General features: G+C 50.4%; 2 protein-coding genes across 11 annotated transcripts in view; one reads left to right on the forward strand and one right to left on the reverse strand.

Moving 5' to 3' along the window:
* Positions 1–27,272, forward strand: part of CYREN (cell cycle regulator of NHEJ) — a 139,007-nt gene that overhangs the window by 6,550 nt on the left and 105,185 nt on the right. For 5 of the 10 annotated variants that reach the window (XR_014833774.1, XR_014833773.1, XR_014833772.1 and 2 more), the window contains exon 3: positions 702–777. Coding sequence is in view for 7 of the 10 variants with exons in the window: in XM_085005417.1 (XP_084861543.1) it covers positions 702–777 (76 nt within the window). In the remaining 3 variants the exon portion in view is untranslated. Of the gene's footprint in view, positions 1–701; positions 778–1,577; positions 4,012–27,272 lie in introns of those variants that run through there. The other 5 variants (XM_085005414.1, XM_005673142.4, XM_085005415.1 and 2 more) reach the window with 4 other exon arrangements.
* Positions 2,478–17,286, reverse strand: TMEM140 (transmembrane protein 140). Its single transcript, XM_003134650.5, has 2 exons — positions 17,097–17,286; positions 2,478–4,011 (listed from the first exon to the last, which is right to left on the reverse strand). The coding sequence occupies exon 2, from the start codon at positions 3,973–3,975 to the stop codon at positions 3,415–3,417; it is 561 nt and encodes a 186-aa protein (XP_003134698.1). The 5' UTR covers positions 3,976–4,011; positions 17,097–17,286; the 3' UTR covers positions 2,478–3,414.

Genomic DNA, 27,272 nt, shown 5'->3' on the forward strand with positions numbered 1-27,272 from the left:
GCACATCAGGCCCTGTGGCCACTCCTCTAGACTGGATTAATCCTCCCCCTCTTGGGTTACGCACATCAGCCAAGCTCTCAGACACCCGTTGTCCAAATGGCCCGGTCCCTTCATTTGCCACAAAAATTGTGAGCATCCATTGGGCAGGAAGTGGACCAGGCGGTCCAGTCTCTCTGCTGGCAGATCTTCAGGGGCAGACACAAGCCGCAGGTTGCTGGGCCGGCAGATCAGAATCTGTGGGGCGTGTTGGTTGAAGGGTGGTCATGGTGGGGGTCCCCAGGCTGCCAGGGAGGGGATGCCCCTGCCCCCTCCTGGCCAAGGCCCCAGACGCTCACTGACTCTCTCTGGTTCCTCCTTTTCTGTTTTCTTCATTGACCAGCCTCCCTCTCTGATCTTAGCGTCCCTTCTTTGCTGTGTTCATGCTTGGTTGTGGGGGGCATTGCAGAGGACTGCGGAGGTTCAGGGACGTCTCGGCCTGTTGGATCTGCTCCCATCCACTGTGTGTGTGTGTTAGTGTGACTCTCAGGAGACGGCCAGCGCTCCCTATTTCCAGACCCGACGCTGCCCGGTGAACCCCCAGTGCCAGTCCCTGGCCCGGGCCCTGGGAAGCTGCTTCTCTCGCCCCTGGGGGGCAGGTCTCTTGCTCTCGTCGCCTCCTCCTGGCGATTCTGTGCCTCTGCAGCTTTGTGCCTTTCTTGCAGACTTCCTGCCACGAGGACCGTGTACTGCATGAATGAAGCTGAGATGGTAGACGTCGCTCTGGGGATCCTGATTGAGGTACAGTCAGCTGTGTCTTTTCTTAGGGTCAGAAACTCTTGACAGGCAGAAACTAGACCAGGCCCTGGTCCATGCTAATAAAAGAGGCTCCCTTCCTTCTGGGCCCGGGGCTGCGGGCCCTTGGGGCTGGAGACCTGGGAGGGTGCGGCTGGGAGAGGGAGCGTGGCCTTTCTCTTTGGGTGACTCTGTGCTGGTGGCATGTGGAGGGGACAGAAGTCGTAACTGCTGGTGTTCTCTGGAGGCGCTCCGTCGGGCGAGGTGACGTCCTGCGCAGCGCCGCTGAGTCCCCTGGCTTGCGGAAGCGAATGAGAATCGTCCCGCCGTAGGGTTGTGTAGTACTTGATAATTGCCCAGAGACGTTTACATATTCCTATCTCCTTTAATCCTTGCAATAACCTGCTGATAGAGCGACTGCAGGTATTATTATCCCTCGTCCACGGATGAAGAAACTGAGACTCAGGGCCTTTTCCTTAATCATAGTGAGTGACTTGCCGCCTCAGGGCTCGTGTCCTAGCCCGGGCTCCTTCCATTCGGGGCCCCTGCCTCTCCAAGGACGCCTAGGCCTTCTCTTCTCCGTGCTGCTGGCCCCCGCCCCGCCTGCTGCTCTCCCTCGCTGCTCAGGCGGCCAGGAGGATGGGGGGGGGGGGCTCGTGTGAACAGGGGCGGGGCCGCCTGTGATGCGGCGCCGGGCCTGACCTGTCTCCCCCCACCCCCCCACACACACGTGCACACGCACACACGCACACACGCTGGCTTCACTGTTGCTTCTGGATACGGTCTGCGTCGCTGACCCAAACCAGCGCGTTAAGGAAGCGCAAGCCCATCTGCTTTGCCTGCCGTTTCTCCTACTCAGCAGGGCCGAAAACAGGAAGAGCCGTGGGAGCAGCCGCCCCTGGCCGGCGCTGATAAGCCAGCGCGCTCCCCGGCCAGCTCGGCGCCGCCGGCACCGCGTCCCCCCGGGACCAGGAGTGAGGACGAGGAGGACACCCCTGCGCCGGGCCCCCGCCCTCCCCCGGGGCCCGCGGGCTCTGACCCGGCCTGCAGCCCGAGCCCCGAGCAGGACCACGATGCGTTAAAATACGTCCGGGAGATATTTTTCAGCTGAGGAACAAACGTCCAGGACTCTCTGCTCAGAGCGGCCGGGGGCAGAGTCCCCCCCGGCGCAGAAGCCCCAGGACACTTGAGGCCTTGGGAAGTGAGGAGTCAGACTGAGCTCCCGCTAGGGTTCCTTCCCACGCCCTGCGCAAGCCTAGCTCCCAGGGCCCGGGACCCCAGCCGTCTGTCTCATTGTCACCTGCTTCCAGGGAAATGAGGTCGTGATAGTCAAACATACTGGACCCAAAGCGTCACCTTCATTGTGTTCAGAGAAGAACAAGGGTGGCTTCGAAGTCCACCAGGATTCCCACGCCCGGTCTCCTGGAGGAGGAAGCCTATTTTAAAACGAGCTTCCACCCCGAGGCCGTCAATCCAGCTCCCAGCCCTCACTCCTCCAGCCCTGAATCTGACCTCCAGCAGCAGAGCTGGGCTTCCTCTGGGAACCTGAGGCTCTGTGTCCAGCCTGGGAAGCCTCCTGACTGGTCAGACAGGCCTCCTCCCCAGAGCTGCCACCTTTCTCCCCCTTGGTGGCCTGGGCCTTGACCCCCGGGGAGATTGGGACAGGAGCCCAAAGGAGACAACAAAGACAAGCCATCACGCCGGAGTGTTTTGGCCTCTGTATTCAGTGCAGCTTTTGACAGGCATAGAATGAGGCGACCACTTGCTGTCTAGGTTTTCAATACATGGGTGCTAAAAAATACACAGAATCCCCCCGTGGCGTGAGTTGTGTTTGTGTCCTTTCTGGTTCCGGGGTGAGAGGTGAAGGGGTGCAGCGTTTACGTGGATGTGGAACCGTTCAGTCCTGTTCATTCACCTTCCTCTGTCGACCAGGGATCTGGTGTGTTCGGCTCCTGAACTCCCTGGCTGCGTGCTGGGCGCCGTCTGCCAACTGACCCCCTGCTCTGTCGGGTTTCAGGTCTGGCACACTTGTCAGGGGAACCTCTGAAGCCACCAAGCCTGCTCTTTCTGCCCATGGGTTTTGTCTTCGGTGGATCACTCAGATCATTCCTGAGGCGGGTGTCGGAGGCCAGGGGCTCCCTGCATCCTACCCAGTTTGGATGGAGATGGGGGGCTTGCTAACCAGGGCCCCCAGGGACACTGAGGTCTTCCTTCATAAATCCTCACTGGCTTCCAGTCTGGCTTTTGGCAGCTCATCCTGGAAACCTGGCCCCATGACAGGAAGCCTTCTTCCCCCATTGTTCTGAGGGTGAAGGAAGAATGGCTCGCACAGGTCAGTTAATTAAAGCAGGAATTCTTGTGACAATGAGGTGCGTGGTTTTCGGGTGTTTCTAGGAAACCTGGAAGGCCCGAGGGACAGACAGCCCTACACTATGAAGCAAAGGAGCCCTGGCCGCCCGCACTGCCTCTTGTCCCCCTTAACATGGGGGGCCCCACCCGCTCCGCGGTGGGTCCTGTCTGCCCGAGCTCGAGATCAGCAGTAGCTATGAAACAGGATGGCCGAGAAGATAGACCAGCCCGTGAAATGCTCTGGCACCTCCTCTGAGCGTGGTTCAAACCAAACGCTTACGACCACGTCAGCCTTTAGACGGGACTGGCAGCTGCCAAGCTCTTGTCCGTTGCCCTCTGAGGGAACACAGCCGTGGCCATAAGCGCGAGGATGAGTAAGGCCTGGGCAGCGCCCAGAGCTAGAAAGCCGGGCCCCAGGAGGGAGAGCCTGAGCCACTTCCACGTGTAGGTGAGGAAGAGGCCCAGGCCGCTGGCCAGCAGCGCGGAGGCCGTGGCCAGGAAGCCCACCGCCAGCTGCCACTCTCCCTCGTGATGGTTGCACCAGGCCAGGAGGAGGGGCAGCGGCACGAAGAGGGTGAGGACCAGGGCCCCGTACACGCCCAGCCTGGCCAGGGCCAGGCCCACTCGGGGCACCCCCAGGGCTTCCAGCTCGGGGAACTGGTAGCACTGCAGGGCGCCCGTGCCCTCGTTCCAGAGGCAGAAGTTGTAGAAGCCGATCCGGAGGTCGGGCAGGTCGACGAGGTTGCCGGCCTTCCAGAGGAGCGCGTAGAACAGCAGGAAGATGACGGTGGCCGTGAGCAGCACGATGCCCGGGAACAGCAGCTGGGCGCCGCGCCTCCACCTGAGGGCGGGCATCCTCCCCGCCCTTCACAGCGCCGCCTTCCTGGGCACCTGCGGGCAAGTCACACCCGTGAGTGGTCGCCTCTCCCCCTCTCCCTCCCAGCTGCTTTTCCAGTTCCCGGTCTCCCTTCTGGAAGCTCCACTGGAATCTGTGGGAAACGCCCCTCAGAATGACCAAACCCGCCTTCGTGTCACGGCGCAGCGGAAACGCCTCCGAGTCGCATCCACGAGGATGCAGGTTTGAGCCCTGGCCTCCTCAGTGGGTTCTGGCACGGCTGTGAGCTGCGGTGTGGGTCACAGATGAGGCTCAGATCCCACATTGCGTGGCCGTGGGGTAGGCCGGCAGCTGCGGCTCTGATTCGACCCCTGGGCTGGGAACCTCCAAATGCCACGGGTGCAGCCCTAAAACAAAGCAAAACAATCGGAACATGGATAACGGCTGCAGAGTAGTTCATGTCATAGACTAGCCCGTGATAATCGCAGACAGATGGTTGCCATTCGTTCCCATCGTAAGCAGTGACAGTCAAGGAAAAGTACCGTGTGAATGATTCCTGTTGGAATCTGATTCTCCGTAGGCTTAAATCACTGGCTCAGGTGTAGAAATGTTTTTTTAGCGTTTACTGAATGCGGCGAAGTGGGTCTGTAGGAAGCCTGCCGACTGCAGTCTCTCCTCAGGATATAGGGTATGTACTGTGTACCTTCCGCATCATTTTGGAAAAACCTTTTCACTAAATTTTTAATCCACACTGGCCTCTGACACAGCCGTCTGCATTCTGTGTCCTTACACTCGTCGGTTTCCCAGGATGGACATTTCCCAGCCATTTCCATCCTGAGCTGAGGGCCAGAGCAGAGTGGTGTCCCCTTGTGGACCCAGGGCGGCCCCGGGGTCAGCAGGGAAGGGAGTGGAGGCTGTCTGGGGCCCTGGACAGAGGCGCAGCCCCTCCCCTTTCCCAAAGCTGGCGGGGGGGAGTCTGCCTGACCACAGCCACCCTTGTCCTGCACGCGGGAAACCAGCATGGTGAGGGGACGGGATGCGGACAGGCTGGGGGAGAGGGCGGTGCCCCAGCCCCTGTGGGCAGCTACAGCGGATTATCACCAACTGGGCGGCTCACCAACAACAGGTTTCTTTCGCCACGTTCGGGAGGCCGGCAAGGCCAAAATCAAGGCTCTGACTCCACTGATTGGGGCTGGTAAGGACCCACTTCCTGGCTCAGGCCTTCACATGGCGAAAGGACCAGGCAGCTTTCTAGGGCATCTTTTACAAGGGCACTGATCCCAGTCATGAGGGCTCTGCCCTAGTCCTAATCACCTCCTAAAGGCCCCACTTCCAAAAACCCATCACCATGGGGGTTAAGTTTCAACAAAGGAGACTTAGACATTGAGTCGGCAGCAGGCGGCTCCATTCAGAGGACCTGGACACGTGCATATAAGGAGAATATTTATCAGCGACAACTTTGGCAGAGACCTGGGGATGCTCGTTGCTTGGAGATGAGGCAGGCACCTGTTAGAAGAGAAATCTGTGCCACCAGCATCTGACAGCTTAGCAGGGAAGCTGGACTGGAAGGCCTGGGGGCTGCCCCTAGGCAGCGCTTGTGGGTCAGACTCTTTGGAGCCCTGGATTAAGGAAAACTGAGGCTGAAGGCCCCCATTTGACTGTGGTTAGTTGATTCCCGGAGCACTGATGCTCACTGTGGAAAGATTTATCGGGCATAGAAAAGCTGTGTTTAGTCGACATGTTATTAGACAAGCTGCAGCCAGTCCAGCCCCACTGGATGGGAAAAATTCCCTGCAGGAGCATGATTTGCATGGTTTTACATATTAACAAATGTTTGTGAAGGCCCATATCTGCGTTTTTAATGGCCTTAGGTCTTTCAGGGTGTAGGATGAATGTCCAGGGCTGGACCCTGGATTTGTGTCACTGTGCTGTAGGAAATAAGGTTTGGTTTTTCTTCAGTTCAGGAACCGATGGGTTGGGAGTTGGGGTGCCTTTGTATAACTGCTTCCTCTTATTTCAAGCCTGTTACACTTGGGCTAACAAACAAATACATTCTTATTAAGCTGAATGCAGAAAGATGCCCAGGCTTCTCAGAGGGGACTGCATGAGCCACGTCTCGGAGCAGGTCCCCAGGCGCCGCGAGCCTTTGTTTTGACTTCCTCTTCTCTCAGCTGACCTGTTGGAGGTTTTCAGTAGCGAGTGGAACAAAATCAAAGTGGAGCTAAGAAGCCCCTGAGCAGGCTCGCGGAGAAGGGGGCTTCCTCCCCCATCTGACCCTTTTATGCCCAGACAACTCAGTCCCAACTCCTGTGCCTGGTGCTGGGCTCACCGCCATCTGCGGCTGCTGCAGACTTGAACTCGGCTTCTCTAGGGCGGCCCTGCTCCCTTTGGCCTCCTCCCCGGCTCGCATTGCTCAGTCCAGTCCCCGTCCCCCACTGCCCACCTCCTCAGCCACTCCGCCTCCTAAAGTCCTACTACCCCTTGTTCCGCCTCTGCGAGTCCGATCCATTTGCCACCAGCTTTCCCAGACTACCTTGGCCGACACGCTGATGCAGCTGAAGGCCAGAATGCATGCTCCCACCAGCTGTCACCTCTCTGAGGAACAGTCTTCATGTTTTAGCCCCAGAATGGTACCTGATACACAGTCACAACTGTCTCTCTCTCTCTCTCTTTTTTTTTTTTTTTGGTCTTTTTGTCTTTTCTAGGGCCGCTCCTGCAGCATATGGAGGTTCCCAGGCTAGGGGTCTGATCGGAGCTGTAGCCACCGGCCTACGCCAGAACCACAGCAACACCAGATCCAAGCCGCGCCTGTGACCTACACCACAGCTCACGGCAACACTGGATCCTTAACCCACTGAGCAAGGCCAGGGATCGAACCCGCAACCTCATGCTTCCTAGTCGGATTCGTTAACCACTGAGCCATGACAGGAACTCTGGAACTGTCTTTTTTGAATGAATGAAAATGTCACGTCGGGCCCTTTAGTTACTGCAGGTGCCTCTAACAGGACTGGCTCTTCTGGGCCTCCTGTGAGGATATGGGCAGAAGTTTGGGAGCTGGTCCTCGCTTCTTTTTCTAAACACTTCCCAGTGAAAAGCTATGGACAGTAGGTTGGAAAACCCGTACGGCTCTCATCTCTGCCGCCCTAATGGCCTACCCTGATTTTTTGTTTTATTTTGTTTTGGCTTTTTAACACTCCCAGTAATCACATTCTCACCACAATGAGCTTTTTAATTCCCTTTAATGATAAGCCTGTGCTTCTTTCAAAAGGCAGAAGGGGCAGACTGCTGAGTCACTGTTGCTATTTTTAGGTGAGACTTTTCCTGTTTATAATAATGTAATGGGTGGTGGGTAGAAAACTAGAAAAAAAAAAGCCAAAGTCTGGAGACACGACTAGAAATCATCTGTAACTTCAAGGCTGTAGAAATAACCCCTCGAAGACATATGTCCTTCCATAGTGTTGTTTCATACAGTTGGGATCAGGCAAGTGTGTGTGTCTTCATCCCGCTTTGTAAACGTCATTGTAGCGTTGGGGTTTCCATTAGTGTTTCCGTTTGTCACTAGAAATGTTTCCTAAACAGCACTGCTGACGGTTGCATATCGCTGTCCCATCGAGTGTGGTTTATATATTCTGGTTTACGCCTGTGTTTTGCAGTGTTAGAAATAATGCCCCGGTGACTCTGTGACTCAGTGTATCCTCCCCCAGCCCTTTGAGGGCTTGTCTCCTCTCATCCTCCCCAGTCGAATCTTCTTGTCTTTTCATCTTTGATAGTGAGGAATGACAGCGCTGCTGACTGTGTCTTTGTGCCCAGGGAGGTTTCATAACGTTTTGCAGGTGTCGGTTGACCATCTCTGCTCTTTTCCTTGGGAGGTACTGTCGGTTCTTTTTCTCAAAAATCATTTTCAGTTTTGTGTATCAGTGTGTTTGAGCTCTTTAGAAAGGCTGCTCGCCTTTCTTTCTGCCATCATGACGGTCATTGTTAAGCGTAACCCCTTTGCAGCAGTGGGGCCCCTGGACCAAGACTCAGATCCTGACTCAGAGCCCGGAGGTGTGTGGCTTCACATTTGTCACCAGAGAGCCCAGGGCAGCAGATTCCCAGTTGAGAGAAACAGAAGGAGGACGTTCTCAGACTATTCTTTTGAAGCAGTTCGTCTGTTTTTGTTTTTTTAAGCCTCTCGAAAGCTTTCGCTCTGACGGGATGGAGGCTGAGAGAGGCGCAGAGGGTGTATCCTGATCTTCTCTCTCGCGCTTTCGCCACCTGCATGTTCAAGGAGCGCAACTTTCATGAGCTTGTATCTGAGGGAGGCCCCGAGCTCCGGCAGACGGTTGCCAGGAAAAGCCCTTTGGCCACCGAGCCCTGAGCACAGGACACCTGGCAGGCAGAGGGCAGGTGGCTGGAGAGCATAGGTTTCCTCCCTGGCCTGTCCCTTGACCATAAGGAACGCTCAAGAAGGGCTGACCGAGCAGGAGACCAGACACTTGCTTACTTCTGATGCCTGCAGGCCCACTGCTTGCTCTCTGGGGTTGCAGAATCAAAATGGACTTGCCAGCTGCCAACGTGCCTCCGCTCCCCGTTCGCAGAAAAGGCCCGTGGCCCGATGTCCAGCTCCCGAGCCCTTCTTCCTTATGTGCTGACGTCTCTCCCGGTCAGCTGAATCATTAAGTGACTGTCGTATACCAGGATTGCTCGTGCCCTTCTTTGCAGCTTCTCCTTTGTCGCTGCTCTAATCGTGGCTGCACATTTTACCTTTTCATCTTATTGCAAGATTTGAGCGAGACCAGGGATTGAACCCGCATCCTCAGGGACACTAGTTGGGTTCCTTATCGCTGCGCCACAACAGGAGCTCCTCATTCCAACATTTGAGATCCCCACAAAACTCCCTTCTCTGCATGGACTTACCAAAAACAACCTCCCCCGCCACATCGCCCACCTCATCCTGTTTTTTCAATTCATTCTTCCTGCCCGAATGTCTAATGCTCTTCAGTACAAGACTTTACACTGGGGCTCGCCGAGTTCCTCGTCGTTTGCCCACGTTCACACCTGCACGCCTCTGAGCAGCCACCCTGCCCCTCCTGTCGGGTGGCCGCTGCTCCTCTGCCCCGGAAACTGGGCTTCATTCATGAAGCGTGTAATCAGCTCTTAGGGGTGCCCAGCGAAGAGGAATACGAGTGCCCCGTGGAGTGCCCCCTTCCATCAGCGCTCCCTCTCCAGGAGGGTGGGGACTAGACTGGAACACCAGCTTATTACCAGGGGCCACTCCTGCTCCCGAGGGCGCCCTCTTTGCAGGGGCTGCTTTAGCGGGGAGCGGTGCTCCTCCTCCGCCGGGGCTGGTCCCTGCCCGGAGCAAGCGCAGCGCCCCCCCCCCCCCCCCGCCCCCGCCTCCGTCCTTCTTGCCGTCCACGCCCCGTCCTGCAGCTGCTGCCATTGGCTTCTTTAGTGTTTTCCTGAAACTGAAGGCAAGCTTGGCCCTTTGCTCTTGGCATTCCCCGCCCAGGACGCTCTTGTTATCACATGTCTGCCTCCCTCGGTCTCTGCTCCAGTGTCCCTGTCCCTTTCTCAGGGAGGCCACCCCGGGTTGGCATTCTGAAAGACTAACAGCCCTTCCATAGCACCTGGCACACCCTGTGCCCCTTTCCTGCTCTTCCTCCGTAGCATTTACCACTAACATTCTGAATATTTTTGTTTTCCACCCACAACCTTCAGTCAAATGTAAACTCCGAGAGGGCAAGGATTTTTTATCTGTTACGCAAATCAAACAAAAGTCTCTGGCTGCCTGGCTCTATCATCTATCTATCAAAATCTATGTAGGAGTTCCCTGGTGGCTCAGCAGGTTAAGGATCTGGCATTGTCACTGCTAGGGTTTGGGGCACTGGTGTAGCACAGGTTTGATCCCTGGCCTGGGAACTTCCACATGCCATGGGCCCAGGTCTCCCACCCTGAAAAAAATCTACCTTTACCTGTTATATCCCCAATACCCAGAACGACCCGGCAGGTCGTGGACACTCAGTGAACATCCGCTGAGTGACCTATGAGTGGCTGCCTGGACGTCAGCCATGGCACACAGAGCATTTTTTTTTTGTCTTTTTGCCTTTTCTGGGGCTGCTCCTGTGGCATGTGGAGATTCCCAGGCTAGGGGTTTAATCAGAGCTGTAGCCACTGGCCTACGCCAGAGCCACAGCAACGCGGGATCCGAGCCGTGTCTGCAACCTACACCACAGCTCACAGCAACGCCGGATCCTGAACCCACTGAGCAAGGCCAGGGCTCGAACCCACAACCTCATGGTTCCTAGTCAGATTCATTAACCACTGCATCACAGCGGGAACTCCAGACACACAGAGCTTCTTAAATGGCTCCCTCTCCTCATTTTTTGGACCGACTCCTCCTTCTCCTTCTGGTCCTTCTCTGTTTATTTTTGTATTCTTCCTGTTTCCTCAATGTAAGTTTCTGCGTATTCTCTCCTTCTCAAATATGTGTGTGAGCCTGTGTCTTTGGGGGTTGGACACTTTGAGGCCACTTTTGAGGACGGACTCAGAGGTGGGGACAGCTGACCTCAGGGGGCCGGAGCTCCCCCCGACCTGGGCCCACCAGGAGCAGTCGCGGCCGTGGCTTGAGAACTGCCTGGGAAAATTGGATGTCATCATTTTGCTGCCGTCAGACACGACACAGCTTGCAAGGTTTGTGGGACAGAATCTTGAAAGAAAAAAAGGCACGAGTTGTTTGGTGGTTGTCAGATTCCCTTCCTGGCCTTTGGTTTCACGAACGGCTTAGGAGAGCTAGAGGGGACCAGGGAGGGCAGACCTTGCTTGGAGAGGTCTTTTTGGTCGCTGGAAGGGGTCTGAGAAGGAGCCTAGTTTGATTGAGGGCTATTAATAATTCAGTACTGCCCTCAGAATCTTGTCGTGCTTTCCCTCTGTGCCAGCCCTGTGCTAAGCGCTTCGCAGGTGTTGTTAAGTTTCTCACAGCCGCCCTCCGGGAGCTGTTTTGCTGTTATTATCTGTTTTCTGGAGAAGAGCACTGGGGTTTGGCGCGGCTCTGTAACTTCCCCAAGTTGCCCCAGCTGGTGGCTGGTGAGGCCCGTTGGGCAGGATTGTGAAATCACTTGCAGGAACCCGACGTTGCTCCCTGTGGCATCATGTGCATCGAGCCCTTTAACTTTCACAGCAACAGTGTGTGCACACCACGCGCTTCGCCTCTTGTTCAGCGGGGACTGTGGAAGAGTGGTTCTGAGCAGAGACTTTGAAGCTGTGTGTCCTGAGTTCAAGTTCCAGCTCTGTCATTTACTAGCTGTGGGACCTTAGTTGCGTAATGTCTATTTTTCTTTCTTTCTTTTTTTTTTGTTTTGTTTTTGTTTTTTAGGGCTGCACCCATGGCATATGAAAGTTCCCAGGCTAGGGGTAGAATCGGAGTCGTTAGTAGCTGCCGGCCTAACCACAACCACAGCAATGCGGGATCTGAGTTGCATCTGCGACCTACACTGCAGCTCACAGCAATGCCGGATCCCAGACCCACTGAGCAGGGCCAGGGATCGAACCTCTGTCCTCACGGATACTACTTGGATTTGTTTTTGCTGAGCCACAGTGAGAACTCCCGGCCTGTTTTTCTCATCTGCAGAATGAATACAGTAACTTGCTTTGGGGATGCCATGGAAATTAAGTGAGGTCATTTATGTGCAGGATGTGGGAGATTCCCTGGTATTATTTACATTATTATGATTACAGAGGGGAGACTCAAGCTCAGAAAAGTGACCTTCTGAGGGAGACGGTAGTGCTGGGGGGCATGGACAGAGCCTCACAGGGGGCTGGCCTCCCTCCCGTCGGGCGCCGCGGTGAAGAGCATGGAGCTGAGCGCCAGGCCACCTGGGTTCAGGTCGCTGCTCTGTTGCCCGCAGCCGCGTGGCCTGGGGCCTGTCCCCAGCTTGCCTGGCCGACACCCTCGCCTGTGATGCATCTGCTGGCCTGTTCCTGGGGGCTGTTGGGAGTGAGCTAATTTGATCCCTTCAAATGGACTGGGGCCTGCTGTGGGGCCGCCCGAGCTGTGGTTCAGGGGAGGAGGGAGGGGAATGAAGGAGCTGGGGGTGGGTGGGGGGGTGGGGCGGGGGGCGGAGCTAAAAAGGGAGGGCGTACAGGCCGAGCAGAGAGCCAAGCCGTCAGCAGAGGCCACCAGCCCTGCCGAGAATGTCCCTGGCTGAACACACCGAGGGTCAGTGTGTCCCGGTTTGGCTGCGGCTCCTGATGAAAATAAAAAGGAGGAAGAAGGGGGATGCGTCATATCTCCTCGGGCAGAAAGATGAGCCCAGGCTCTTATTTTTGAAAACGGGGCCACAGCCGTGTGACCCAGATATGTTTGGCTGGCGGCGGCCCGGGTTTCAGATGTTCCCAGGGCCAGTGGCAGCTTTTTATGGAACGCGGTGACGTTTTGGTTTACTTAATTTTTCCATGTAAATAAAAACAGCTTTGCCAGCAGAAACCTGCCGGCGCCCTGAGCCCCGCCGGCTGCTGAGGCGGCCCATCCCGGCGGCCCGTTAATATTAACTTGCTCTCTGTCCAGTTGTCTGTGGCCGGTTAGCACGGCTGGCAAGCGGATGGTCCAGCGGGGGACAAAGGGCACAACGAATTTAGTAGGGGGTGGGGACTCCCTAAAAGTGAGACAGCGCTTGCACCCTGGGACCCATCCTCCTTTGGTGATTATGGGTGGGGAGGGGGGCTCAGAGGCACAGGACCCTAAGAGTTTCAGGGCAAACAGTGCTAGGGACTAGTGACTGCCGCTGGCTGTCCCTCTTGACAGGGCCCCTCCCCCCACAACTGCCCTGCCCACGGGGAGGTTCACCATCCAGGGCAGGCTTTCACCCCGTGACTCCAGTGATGACACACGTTGTTTGATTCCCTGAGTCACAGGCCTTGGGGAGTCATAATAGGCCGTGCAGACTAGGGACCTGCCTTCCCTGAGCTTACACTCTGGCTGGGAGGGAAACATCAAGCATGTGTGTTTAAAAAGATAATTATGAGTTTTGAAAAGATTTGGGATGCAAACAAACAGGATGAGTGAAGGAGCGGGCCTGGTACGAGGAAGTGCCGAGTCTCGATCGGAGGGTCAGGGGAGGCCTGTCCGCAAAGGAGACATTTGGTTTGAGGCCTGAGGGGTGTGGAAGGGCCAGGGAGGAGCCTTCCAGAAAGAGAGAGTGTGGCTATAAATATCTGTTTGGGGGAGGAATGACCCAGGGCTGGGTGACAGCCCAGTGATGAGGGCACAGGACCAGGCTGGACAGGTGAGCAGACCCAGGTCCCTCAGGGCCTTGGAGGCGAGGTGAGAGGTCTGGCTCGAGGCCCAGGCATCGGGTTCCTGAGGTGGGACCCAGGCCCCGCCATGGACCTGCTGCATGTGGTTTGCCCTCAGGAAACAGAGGAAAGAAGAGGAGGAGGTGAAGAGTGATAGGCAGTTACCAAGACTCAGACCTGCCGTTTTGCGCTACCCGGGGAGTTACCTGAAAGGGAAGCGGAGTTTTCTAGAACCTCACCTCTTCCCCCCACAAGAGGATGCAGTTCTTCCTTCAGAAAGCCAGTCTTTCCTTGGTCTCTCTGGCGGAGGGGCGCTGACTGAGGCTTTCTGCTTCCCGGTGGGCTGCCCTGGGGCAGGGGTGGCGGGTGGGGGGTGGGGGATGCTGCAGGACAGGGCCCAGGTTGCTGCTCCTTTGCCCTCTCTGCTCTGCCAGGGTCTTTGCTCTTAGGATCTCCACCTGCCTGCTGCTGCCAGGCGGGCACTAGGTCTGTGTCCTCACAAAATCGCTAGGGATCTGGAGCTCCCCTCCCAAAGTCTCTTGACATCTAGGTTTGGGCTGGTAAAGTTAATTCGTATATCGGGACCCACACATGGAGCCTCAGATCAGGTCACAAATCTAAACCCAAGTCAGCCTGCAGGGGAAGCCCTTGTCAAGGCAACCTGACACAGCCCAGCAGCTCGCCTGCCCTAGGGAATAGCACCTGCTGGCTTACAGGGAGACCCTGGCCTCCTAGCCAACCCACCCTGTTTCTGTGTTTCTGTGAGAGCTGCTCTTGCTCCCGACCCCCAGGAGGCGTGCTCCCCTCGTCTGTGGATTGTTTTCCCTGCATGAAGGACCAGTGAGCACGTGACTAAACAGCTCGCGTGTTACGAAATTGTTTCAGTCGTGTCATCTGAGGGGGCTGAGGTTGCTGAGGCGGGGTGCACCCAGGGGTCCAGAAGAAAGCCCTGCAGAATCTCAGTTTCTTTGAGACCCTGCTGTCGGTGTATCTGAGGATTAAACTTCTAAAGATAATTTGTTACATTAATTCACTTGAGATGTCATTCACTTGAGGAGGCCTAAGGCAGGCCAGAGTCGGGCTCCCAGGGAGCCGTGGGGGAATGATTGAGGGGAAAGTGGGCCAAATAGGACAGAATGGCCAGGGGAGGGGAGAGACAGAGGGGAGAATATCTCAGAAAAGCCATGTATATGCCGTTAATACACCATAAAACTGGCATGAGAATTCAGTGGTAGAAAGGGCTTTACTTAACTAATACTAGAGCAATTGATGACTTAAAACAAAATTATTCTAGGCCCTTATCTCACTCCACAAACCAAAATAAATCCCAAGTGGATCCAGCAGTAAAATGTAAGGAACCAACGACAAAAGGAAAAAAAATATAGGGAAAGGTTAATATTTGATTTATGGATGAGACAGAATTCTCTCAGCTTAAAAGCAAATTGAAACTACCCAGAAAAAAAAATTGTATCGATTTACCTGCTGAAAATACACATTTCTATAAAACAAAAAATAAAAGTCAATGACGATGGAAAATATCTGCCACAAATATGAACTGATTAAAAACCTAATATAAAAATGTTCATGCAAACAGATAAGAAAAACATTAATCCCCATAAAAATGGACAAAGATATGAAGTTAGTCACATAAGAAGGAAAGCAAAAGAGTTAATTATAAAAAACGCTTTTTTCCCTATTTGTACCCTCCACCAAATAAGTGAGGGTTTTTCATCACCAAGGAATTCTCTGTGACAACTGTATGTCCTACACTTTGACTTAATTCTGACACTATCCCTGGAGACAGTGTCAGATGCCACAGGTTAAGGGCTGTCCCACAAGCTGAGCGCCGCCCCCTCCCCCGCTACCACCTCCCCCAAGTCTAGTTTGTCTCCTGTGCTTCTGACCAACCAGCTCTAACTTGGAGGTTCCCACGACCCCCTTCTTGAGCCTGATTAACTTGTTAAAGCGGCTCACAGAACTCAGGAAAACGGTTTACTTCCTGGAATCCTGGTTATAAAAGGATACAGCTCAGGAGCAGCCCAGTGGAAGATGTACAGGGCAAAGGATGGGGGTCGGGGTGGGGTGGGGGGTCTTGGACTTTCCGTGCCCTCTCTGGGCCTGTCCCCCTCCCAGCACCTCTGCGTGTTCTTCTACCCAGAAGCTCTTGAAGTCTGTATTTTAGGGATGATTGCTGGAACCAGGGGTCATTGGTGATGGAACTCAATCTCTAGCTTCGCTCACCCCACTAGACGCTGGGGGTGGGTCGGGGCTGAACGTTTCATCCCTCTCATCACATGGTTGTTTCTCCTGGCAACCAGCCCCATCCTCGGGGACTTTCCAAAAGTCAAGTCCTTAACAAACTCGGGGTGGCTGAAAGGGGTTGAATAAAAAAGACACTTTTACCTCCATTATCACTTAGGAAGTTCCAAGGGTTTTAGGAGGTCTGTGCCAGAAATGGAGACAAAAACCAAATATGCATTTCTTATTATGAGTCACCATATCACATTAATTAACATGAAAGAAAGTCTATAGCTTATGTAAGGTAATCAAAGACATGCCAAGTAAAATACCCTCTGGGTTTCCTTATCAAAGCTGTAGATAAAAATGCTTGATACCAAGAGTGCCGTAATACCAGCATTTTCATGCAGTGATGGTGTGGAAATTCCTACAAACTTCCTGGGAGGCTGTATGGCAAAAGGCACCCCAACTCCTGAAACTCATCCGATCTTTTTGGCCAAGTAATTCCACTTACGAGTCTGCCCTAAGGCAGCAACCAGAAATGCAATCAATGATTTATGTATAGGAATGGTCATCACACTATGACTTTGGCATAAAATGAGAAACAACTTGAATGCCCAACATTAGACTTAACTTATAACATACCAAGATAACAAAACGCCATGTAGCCTTTAGAAAAACCAGGTCTAAAATCACACTGTATGGTAGGACTGCCAAGAAAGAGACCAAGGAAACGCTCTGAAAGGTTAATGTTAGCCCCGAGACCTCTGGGCATTAGAGGCAAGCGTTCTTCCTTTTGCATGAGAAATATTTCCAGAATCATGTTCGATTTACATAAAAGTGAAATTTAGAAAAGAAACAATCTTGGTAGGTAAATAAAGCAGAGGGTTAGTTGGCAAGAGTGTTGAGAAAGGAGACACTGAGAAATGCACTTCAGTTGTCCTGAGGGAGGAAGGAAAGACAGAATCACATATATACATATATTCATCTCTTCCCAAAGAAGCCTTTGATTTTACAAGAGAAGAAGCCTGATGGAAATGAGAGAAACAAGCCCATGTTAAAAAAAGAAAAAGTCTTTCTGCACCAACAGAACTAAAATCCCGCCATGAATTTCCATCGAGGCGTGAGAAGCAGTGTCTGCTCATAACACAGGGTCTAAAAATCTCTTGGATGCTGTTGTCTTCTTTCTGAGTCAAGGACACAGGTCTTTCTGACCATCTTAATCCACAGGGCATGTTTTAAAGACTCAGAGTTTCTGTGACTACCGGTTTAGCTGCTGTGCGTCAGTGCTCCGCTTGTGTCTGGCCACCTATTTCTGATAAGCGTCCACTTCACACGCCCCGGACTGTTTTTGTATAGACCGTGTGCAAGACCCTGCCGCCCGCTCTTCTCCCCCGCGTTTCTAACCAGTTGCCCTGGCATCACCTGCACCATTTTGAGGCCAGAGGCGCACAGGGTGATGCTGAAGGGATCGGAGTGCACACGGTGCACGGGGGAGGGTCCCACGCCCGGCTGCCAGTCATTCCTGGGCGCCTGGTGCGGCTGCCAGGTCTGAGAGGGAAGTAGCCTTCTTACGGAGCAGCAGGGGTCTGGGCGAGCCACGGGGGCATACAGGGTAGGTACTTACAAACAAGAAGATGCAGAACCCACACAAGGCTCCTAAGAGGAGGAGCAGGAAATCAGGTTCGGTTGACTGTCCGATCTCTGTCGCCGGCTTCCCAAAGGCAGGCTCCAGACCCGGGGCAGCGGAGAGGGGAGCGGCAGATGCACGCAGCCCCGAGCTTATGACCGGCTGGCAGGCGCAGTTGTGCCTAAGTAAACAGCTCTCTGAACTCTGGCACGTTTGTGCTGACTGGTGACACTGTCCCCTGATTTCACTTTCATTTCTTGCCGGTGGCCCGTGTGACTTTTCAGAAGCAAGGAATGTAAACAACCCTGCTGTTCCCCACACCTTATGCTTCACCCACACCTGAGTCGACCAGACAGTTGACTTAAAGAGCCAGGTAAGCGTCTTGATTATATCCCAGGAGAATTCCAGAAAGGAAACAAGCCAGCACACGCTCAAAGCTCCCAATGTTTTAAACCCGGATAAACACACCCTGGAGTCTTACTCAGAAGGGACCTTCACGATCATCCGGCCTAAGGTCCCAGACCCAGGTCACCCCCATGGGAAGCAGATATGCCTCAGTCCGCCCTTTCAGAAATCAGCTTGTAGGGTGACGGGGCACCTCTGGACACAAAACCTTGTCTTTTTAGCGTCCTCACAGGGGTGCTCAGGCCCTTGCTGGAGCAGCTGGAACATCTCTTGTTTCAAAATAAGAGCAGAACGGAGCTTTTATTTTTGTAATCAGAGGGACTCCTGGCCAGAGTTTAAAAATTGCTTTCTGTGCTCACATGACCAGCTGGAAATTCCAATTTAGGGTTAAGCTCGGTTGTGTCAGTAGACAGCGACCCGGTAACATTGCTGAATCCTTCAGGGGTCCTCTTCCCCTCTGTGACCTTTGGGCAAAGGGCTTCTTTGGAGTGTTTGATATGTTTGCCCCCACTTTGTGCTACACCCCCCCCCCCTTTGTAGTTCTTTGAAAACTCAAACCCTAGAAAGAAGGCATGTGATCTAATAGAAAGAAAGAACAGAAACTTCGGGATCTGGGAGTTCTGCTGCAGATGAGCGCATTATTTGCCCTCTGGGAGCATCAGTTTCTCGTCTGTAAAATGGAAACAATGTCTGTTTCGCATGGCTGTTGTAGAAATTGGGGATGATACGTGAACGTTCTCCGTACAGTACTGGGCACATACTAATAGTAGCTGTTATTATTTAAAGCAGAAGTCCAGCCTTCATAATAGTGCCTTCAAGGCCAAGACAGTATTAACTTTTTGGTGCTCATATAAACTGGTCACTGAAAACTGAACACTGGTGAATGAGTCACACAGTATAGAAGAGACAGAAGCATACCAAGTTGGAATGCGCTTGAAGTTAGAATGCACATAGTTTTGCAAGAGTCAAAGAATTCTTCAGAGTTCATTATGGAAAACAGCAGTCCCACACTGTCCTCTTCTCTCCTCCAGGGCAAGAAGCACCTCACCTCTTATAGCTGATTCTTTAGGTATTTACCACAGTTCTATAAGCAACATCCTTATAATGGTACTTCTTGATTTTTCTGTTTCAGACATAATCTGTTCAAAACAAGAATGTTTCAAGGAGGCAAAGACTGTAAAAATAGGTATAAAGCTTATTGTTAGAAACACGGTACCATGTGTGGGAGAGCACAGAAATGCAGAGAATCAGGCTATTTGTCGAAGGCAGACGCAAACAGTAGTAGGCACCCAAAGGGGGTGCGGGTGCGGGCGACCCCTCAGTGAGGAGCAGAGGTGACTTTGACCACTTATTTTAGGGTAGTTCTTCCGGGTCTTTGTCTCCCTTTAGCCAATTACCTTGTTTCACCTTTTACACCTACCAGACCCAGGGCCCTCCCCTGATCTGCGTGCGTGTCTTTTGGACCAGATGGGTTCCAAAGCAGAGCATGGCGGGAAGGTTATCCAGCCTTATTATGGGCTGACGCCTCCTCCGTCTCTGACCCAGAGGGGTCTCTCTCTGTGCATGTGTAGTTGGGGTCTCCCTGACCCTGAGGATGGGGAGGACGTGACCTCTTAGTTCATTGTCCAAGCAGGGCTCAGCCCCCTTTTGAGTCTTTGTTTAACAAGTTCACAGAAGACAAGTACCACTTATTTGCCCTGGGCCTGTGTTATTTCTATCTTGAAGTATAGACAGGTGGCTGGTTGTGAATGTTTGTCCTGGAGCCCACCTGTCTCCTGCCTCAGGGAGTGTAAACAAGAGGCTAGTTGCAAATGTCTATCCTGGGGCCCATTACCTCCTGCCTCAGTGTTTCTTTCATCGAAGACTTTTCTAGATTTATTCTTTATTCTTCTATGCTTAAATTTGGTCAAAGCTAGAAGAACATAGAATTTTAGGTTAAAAGTAACTTGCCTTTATAATTTCGAAAGCTTTCTTTCAGTCCTTCTGGCTTTCATTAGACGTTGAGAAGTTTAAGGGCATTCTGCTTTCTAGCTTCTAAAGTGGCCTCTGCTCCTAATCTTTGCAGCTTTGTCTTAAAAAATAAAATTATTATTTGAATGGGTTTTTGAGAAGGAGCAAACTTAAATTGTGTCTGGTTTGCTACTTTTTTTTTTTTTTTTTGTCTTTTTGCTGTTTCTTGGGCCACTCCCGCGGCATATGGAGGTTCCCAGGCTAGGTGTCTAATCGGAGCTGTAGCCGCCGGCCTATGCCAGAGCCACAGCAATGCAGGATCCGAGCCGTGTCTGACCTACACCACAGCTCACGGCGACGCTGGGTCCTTAACCCACTGAGCAAGGCCGGGGATCGAACCCGCAAACCCCATAGTTCCTAGTCGGATTTGTTAACCACTGCGCCAGGATGGGAACTCCTGGTTTGCTACTTTTTACTGAAAGTCTAATTTTTTTTTTTTCTTTAAACCCCAGGAGGGGGGTCTTTCTAGCCATCTCTTTCCGGGTGCCCTCTGGCAACACAGTGGTCCTCTGGTTCAGTTTGTTGTTCTTGTCGAGCTTCTAGCCTCCTCTTAATGGCCAACCACCAAAATCGCCAGTGTTTGTGACAGCACCCTTAGACTTGAACTTCTCCGTACTGTCTTCCACACAGATCAGTTTAGGGGAAGAGAACGTCACAACTCTCCATTCTTATGGAATGCCTCACCTCCTGGGGAAAACTGAGCCACCTCGGTGGAGCTAAGGGTGGGGACAGTGACCCACTTCTTCTAGAGTGACACTTCTGAGAGGAGTGGCCCTCCTGCTGAACAGGGGTGAAGGGAGAAATGGGCTGTGGCTTCAGGGCTCTTACTGGGATGTAGTAGATTTTCTTGAATGAATATTTCTTCACTTGTTATATGTCCTTAGGACAATTTCTAAAGACTTACAATGTTTTTAAACCAGTTTTGGTATTCTTTCTACGGAGTGGATTGTGGATTTTTCTCAGGCTGCAGTGCTGGGACTGGATCTCTGCCCCTTTGTTGTTTTTTGAAGGGAAAAGTTGTAACCACATAAAATCTAAAGACATCTAAATAGCAAAGAATATTAGGAACAAACCAAAATGACAAATTTCAGAAAATTACAAAATAGGAAACAAATGGTTATATGTTTCAAGTCTGTTTAACTAATCTGGATTTAGAACTTAACTAATAAAAATACTGATAAGTTTAATGGGGAATGTCGTTGTGGTTATTTAGGTTTTTGTTTTCTTGGAGCTAATAAAACCAGTAAAAATTTATTAAGGTAAATATTAAGCCACTTTTACAGATATCTAATAGATATATTGCAATAGTCTTTAAAAAAAAAACACCATCCAAATATCTCCACCTGGTTTTGTAGAACACCGATGGTGGTTTAAATAATACTAAAAATACAATACTTACGTCCTCTACTTTTGGAGGGCCTAAAGAAATGGAAATAGTTTACCACAATTAAATTAAAACAATATATTTTATTTATTTATTTATTTAATTTACTTATTTATTTATTTATGGCCACACCTGCGGCACATGGAAGTTCCCAGGCCAGGGACTGAACCTGAGCCACAGCAGTGACAATGCCAAGTCTTTAACTGCTCCACCACCAGGGGACTCCAAAACTATATATATTTTAAAACGCTCTTAGGAATTATAATTTTTTTAAGCAATAAGAAAACATAAAAGAACCAATTAAGTAATAGCAATTAAACTAGGGGTAAGTACTTTTAAAGAGAGCCAAAACCCGCAGCCAGATGTCCTGCAGTGTGTGTGGATGTTCTGGCGTTGGCTGCTTTGAAATCCGAACTGAACCTGCATGTGACCCTGGATCCCTGTGACTTCATGGCATAACTATCCTCCTTCTTTGGAAAGGCTGAAATTGTCATCATGACAGTTGTCTGTGTGATCTCTGAAAAGAGCAGGTAGACTTATCACCTGCAGCAGAGGTTCCGTTAGAGATTTTAAGGGCTCTCTTTATCATTTACAGCCTGTTTTATTCATATGTTTTCAAGCCGTGTTCTTTTTCTGGTCCTTCAGGTCCCACACCCCTTTGGCCCCTCATCACCTTGGCAAGGCAGGTGTAGGTGTCCTGTCGACGCATGTTTTCATCCAAACTGTCCGTCGTTTCCCTCTGAAGTTGTTCCCCATTTTCTCGGAGATGCCTGTGGCACTGGTTGTTTGGGACTGGAAGGATTTTGATCCCTCTTTGACTGGTCATGTCTGTTCTCGAAGATCAGCCATTATCTCACAATGACAGAGAGCTCAGGGACTTCCCTTGTTGATTCATTTTGAGAGGTTTGCTGTGTCCTCAAGAGAAGTGGTGGGCTCTTTCCTGTTTCTATTAACCCTCAGAGGACTGGCCTCCACTAGAGGTGATCTGAGGGCCTCATAGGCTTGTGCAAGTCAAACTGACTAATCTCTTCACTGAACTACCTGAGGGCTTCATAGGCTTGTGTAAACCAAACTGGTTAATCTTTTCACTGACAGTATTCTTTCCCCAGGGCAGAAAAGCTTTTGGTTAGCTCTTAAAGTATGTTGGCTTCTTACTTTAAAAAAAAAAGAAAAAATCATAGTGGCACATACTGAAGTCAAACCCAAAGGGCTTTGCCTTAAGTGGTCAGATGATACCACCAGGATCAGCTGGACAGGCACTTCGGGGGTAGTCTTAAGTGTCTCCATGGCTCCAGAGACGCTTGACCTTGGCCTCTGGCTGTTAGTATGCCTTGACCACCGCTGCCTGCTTGTACCCCTGTGGAAGGTCGTACTTCTAAAACAAAACAGTACCTGGCAACCAGGCCAGACCATTAGTGGGGCAGAGCAAGTGAGGCCTAGTTCAGCAGAACAGGACACCCTTTGTTCTTTTCATAGCTGCACACATTAAAAAATGTTATTATCTGTACCATATATTTGGGGAAGTGTCAGGGGCTGACTGTAGCCAGAGCAGATTGCCGCAGGAGCTCTGGCTACTCTGGGCCCCACCCGATGTTGCATAAAGCAGAGGTTTAGAGTGGTGTCTCAAACTGCAACCCATGCTCTGAACCCAGGCACGTCAGATGGTAACAGCGAGACTTGCTGAAGCAGAGGACTCCTGTGCCTGCATTCTTGGGTGAGGCTCCTTCTCCTGATTGGAAGTTTCCTTCTGCAGCCCTGAGCCTGATCCTGCCCACAGAGGTTGCAGCGATCTCTCTGTGGGCTCACTTGAGCCTGTGTTGGACAGTGCAGACCAGCTGGGTCAGAGAAATGCACGGCCTCCCCAGCATTTACCTCACTGATCTGGATTCCAGTGATAAGAACTCAGGAGACATCAAGAGGTTCTGTCGATGTCCTGACATTTCATGTGTTTTTGGTGGAGTTTTGTGGTTCAGTCCAAGTGATCTCAGATGGGGTGACTCATTGACCCAGGTGCCCGCCCCTGTGTGGCTCTGCCATCAGCAGCACGCAGTCATCTTCAGATCCATGGTTACCTCTGCAGAGGGAGTATATCATTCTGTCAGCTAAATTTGCTTTTATTTCTTTTTTTTTCATTTTTTATTACTCAAATGAATTTATCACATCTGTAGTTGTATAATGATCATAACAATCTGATTTCACAGGATTTCCATCCCACAGCCCAAGCACATCCCCCAACCCCCCAAACTGTCTCCTCTGGAGACCATAAGTTTTTCAATGTCTGTGAGTCAGCATCTGTTCTGCAAAGAAGTTCCGTCTGTCCTTTTTTCAGATTCCACATGTCAGTGAAAGCATTGGATGTTGGTGTCTCATTGTATGGCTGACTTCATTTAGCATGATAGTTTCAAGGTCCATCCATGTTGCTAAAAATGCTGGTATTTCGTTCTTTTTGATGGTTGAGTAATATTCCATTGTGTATATGTACCACATCTTCCTGATCCACTCCTCTGACCATGGACATTGAGGTTGTTTCCATGTCTTGGCTATTGTAAATAGTGCTGCAATGAACATTGGAGTACATGTGTCTTTGCGAGTCATGGTTTTCTCTGGACAGATGCCCAGGAGTGGGATTGCTGGATCCAATGGTAGTTCTATGTTTAGTTTTCTGAGGCATCTCCATACTGCTTTCCACAGTGGTTGCACCAATTGACAATCCCACCAACAGTGTATTAGGGTTCCTTATTCTCCACACCCTCTCCAGCACTTATTGTTTGTAGACTTTTGGATGCTGGCCATTCTGGCTGGTGTAAGGTGGTACCTCATCGTGGTTTTGATTTGCATTTCTCTAATAATGAGTGACGCTGAACATACTTTCATGTGTTTCTCGGCCATCTGTATGTCTTCTTTGGAGAATTGTCTGTTTAGATCTTCTGCCCATTTTTGGATGGGGTTATTTGTTTTTTTGGTATGGAGCTGCAGAAGTTGTTTATAAATTTTGGAGATGAATCCCTTGTCAGTGGATTCACTTGCAAAGATTTTCTCCCATTCTGTGGGTTGTCTTTTTGTGTTGTTTAGGGTTTGCTTTGCTGTGCAGAAACTTTGAAGTTTGAGTAGGTCCCATTTGTTTATTTTTGTTTTTATTGTCAATACCCTGATAGGTGGATCTGAGAAGATGTTGCTGTCGTTTACATCAGAAAGTGTTTGGCCTATGTTTTCCTCTAGGAGTTTGATAGTGTCTGGTCTTATATCTAGGTCTTTAATCCATTTGGAGTTTATTTTTGTGTATGGTGTTAGGGAGTGTTCTAATTTCATTCTTTTCCATGTAGCTGTCCAGTTTTCCCAGCACCACTTATTGAACAAGCTGTCCTTTCTCCATTGTATATCCTTGCCTCCTTTGTCATAGATGAGTTGGCTCTAGGTGTGTGGGTTTAATCTGGGCTTTCTATCCTGTTCCACTGATCTCTATTTCTGTCTTTGTGCCAGTACCATGTGGTTTTGATGACTGTTGCTTTGTAGTATAGTCTGAAGTCCTGGAGCCTGATTCCTCCAGCTCCATTTTTCTTTTTCAGGATGTCTTTGGCTATTCTGGGTCTTTTGTGCTTCCAAACAAAATTTTAAGTATTTTGTTCGAGTTCTGTGAAAAATGTCCTTGGTAATTTGATAGGAATTGCATTGAATCTGTAGATTGCCTTGGGTAGTATAGTCATTTTGATAATATTAACTCTTCCAATCCACGAGCATGGTATTTCTTTCCATCTATTTGTGTCATCTTTGATTTCTTTCATCAGTGGCTTGTAGTTTTCAGAGTACAGGTCTTTTGTTTCTTTAGGTAGGTTCACTCCTAGGTATTTTATTCTTTTGGATGCAGTGGTAAACAGGATTGCTTCCCTAATTTCCTTTTCTGCTCTTTTATATAGAAATGCTATTGATTTCTGTGTATGGATTTTGTATCCTGCGACTTTGCCAAATTCGTGGATGAGCTCTAACAGTTTTTTGGTAGTCTTTAGGATTCTCTAGGTATAGTATCATGTCATCTGCAACTAGGGATAGTTTTACTTCTTCCTTTCCAATTTGGATTCCTTTTCTTTCTTTTACTTCTCTGATTGCTGTGGCTAGGACTTCCAGAACTATGTTGAAGAGTAGTGGCGAGAGCGGACATCCTTGTCTTGTTCCTGATCTCAGCAGGAATTCTTTCAGCTTTTCACCATTGAGAATGATGTTCGCTGTGGGTTTGTCGTACATGGCCTTTATCATGTTGAGGTAGGTTCCCATTATGCCCACTTTCTGAAGGGTTTTTATCAGAAATGGGTGTTGGATTTCGTCAAAGGCTTTTTCCGTGTCTGTTGAGAGGATCATATGGTTTTTATTCTTCAGTTTGTTAATGTGGTGTATCACACTGATGGATTTGCGGATATTGAAGAACCCTTGCATCCCTGGGATGAATCCCACTTGATCGTGATGTACAGTCCTTTTAATGTATTGTTGGATGCGGTTTGCTGGTATTTTGTTGAGAATTTTTGCATCGATGTTCATCAGTGAACTTGGCCTATAGTTTTCTTTTTTGGTGGTATCTTTGTCTGGTTTTGGTATCAGGGTGATGGTGGCCTCATAGAATGAGTTTGGGAGTATCCCTTCCTCTGCAATTTTTTGAAATAGTTTCAGAAGGAGAGGTGTTAGCTCTTCTCTAAATGTTTGATGGAATTCACCTGTGAAGCCATCTGGTCCTGGACTTTTGTTTGTTGGAAGTTTTTTTTTTTTTTTATGGTCTTTTTGCTATTTCTTTGGGCTGCTCCCATGGCATATGGAGGTTCCCAGGCTAGGGGTCGAATCGGAGCTGTAGCCCCTGGCCTACGCCAGAGCCACCTCAACGCGGGATCCGAGCCGCGTCTGCAACCTACAGCACAGCTCATGGCAGCACCAGATCGTTAACCCACTGAGCAAGGGCAGGGACCGAACCCGCAACCTCATGGTTCCTAGTCGGATTCGTTAACCACTGCGCCACGACGGGAACTCCTGGAAGTTTTTTATTTATTTATTTATTTATTTTTTGTCTTTTGTCTTTTTTGTTGTTGTTGTTGTTGTTATTGTTGCTATTTCTTGGGCCGCTCCCGCGGCATATGGAGGTTCCCAGGCTAGGGGTTAAATCGGAGCTGTAGCCACCGGCCTACGCCAGAGCCACAGCAACGCGGGATCCGAGCCGCGTCTGCAACCCACACCACAGCTCACGGCAACGCCGGATCGTTAACCCACTGAGCAAGGGCAGGGACCGAACCCGCAACCTCATGGTTCCTAGTCGGATTCGTTAACCACTGCGCCACGACGGGAACTCCTCCTGGAAGTTTTTTAATCACAGTTTCAATTTCAGTTCTTGTGATGGGTCCATTCATCTTTTCTATTTCATCTTGGTTTAGTCCAGGAAGATTGTACTTTTCTAAGAATTTGTTCATTTCTTCTAGGTTTTCCATTTTATTGGCTTATAGTTGCATATAGTAGTCTCTTATGATCCTTTGTATTTCTGTGGTATCCATTGTTACTTCTCCTTTTCATTTCTAATTTTATTGATTTGAGTCCTCTCTCTTTTTTTCTTGATAAGTCTGGCTAGGGGTTTATCAATTTTGTTGATCTTTTCAAAGAACCAGCTTTTCGTTTCTTTGACCTTTTCTATGGTTTTCTTTGTTTCTATTTCATTGATTTCAGCTCTGATCTTTATGATTTCTTTCCTTCTACTCACTTTAGGTCTTGTCTGTTCTTCCCTCTTGAGCTGCTTTAGATGTAAAGGTAGGTTGTTTATTTGGGCTTTTTCTTGTTTCCTGAGGTGGGCTTGTATTGTTATAAACTTTCCTCTTAGAACAGCTTTTGCTGCATCCCATAGGTTTTGGAGTGTCATATCTTTGTTGTCATTTGCTGCCAGGTATTTTTTAATTTCCTATTTGATTTCTTCAGTGATCCATTGGTTGTTTAGTAGCACGTTGTTGAGTCTCCATGTGTTTGTGTTTTTTGCAGTTTTTTCTTGTTGTTGATTTCCAGTCGTATAGCATTGTGGTCGGAAAAGATGCTTGATGTGATTTCAATTTTCTTAAAGTTACTGAGGTTGGATTTGTAGCCCAGGATATGGTCAGTCTTAGAGAATGTTCCATGTGCATGTGAGAAGAATGTGTATTCTGTCTTTTGTCTTTTTGTCTTTTGTTGTTGTTGTTATTGCTATTTCTTGGGCCGCTCCTGCGGCATATGGAGATTCCCAGGCTAGGGGTCGAATCAGAGCTGCAGCTGCCAGCCTACACCAGAGCCACAGCAACTCGGGATCCGAGCTGCGTCTGCAACCTACACCACAGCTCACGGCAACACTGGATCGTTAACCCACTGAGCAAGGGCAGGGA

The sequence above is a fragment of the Sus scrofa genome, chromosome 18, assembly GCF_054392235.1.
Source record: "Sus scrofa isolate SSC_HxYL_T2T_F1_AM1 chromosome 18, Sscrofa_HxYL_maternal_Yorkshire_Landrace_v2.0, whole genome shotgun sequence".
Lineage (NCBI taxonomy): Eukaryota > Metazoa > Chordata > Mammalia > Artiodactyla > Suidae > Sus > Sus scrofa.

Bases quoted from the DNA above. Each gene is read 5' to 3' on its own strand.
- TMEM140 (XM_003134650.5), bottom strand. From the start codon at position 3,975: ATGCCCGCCCTCAGGTGGAGGCGCGGCGCCCAGCTGCTGTTCCCGGGC.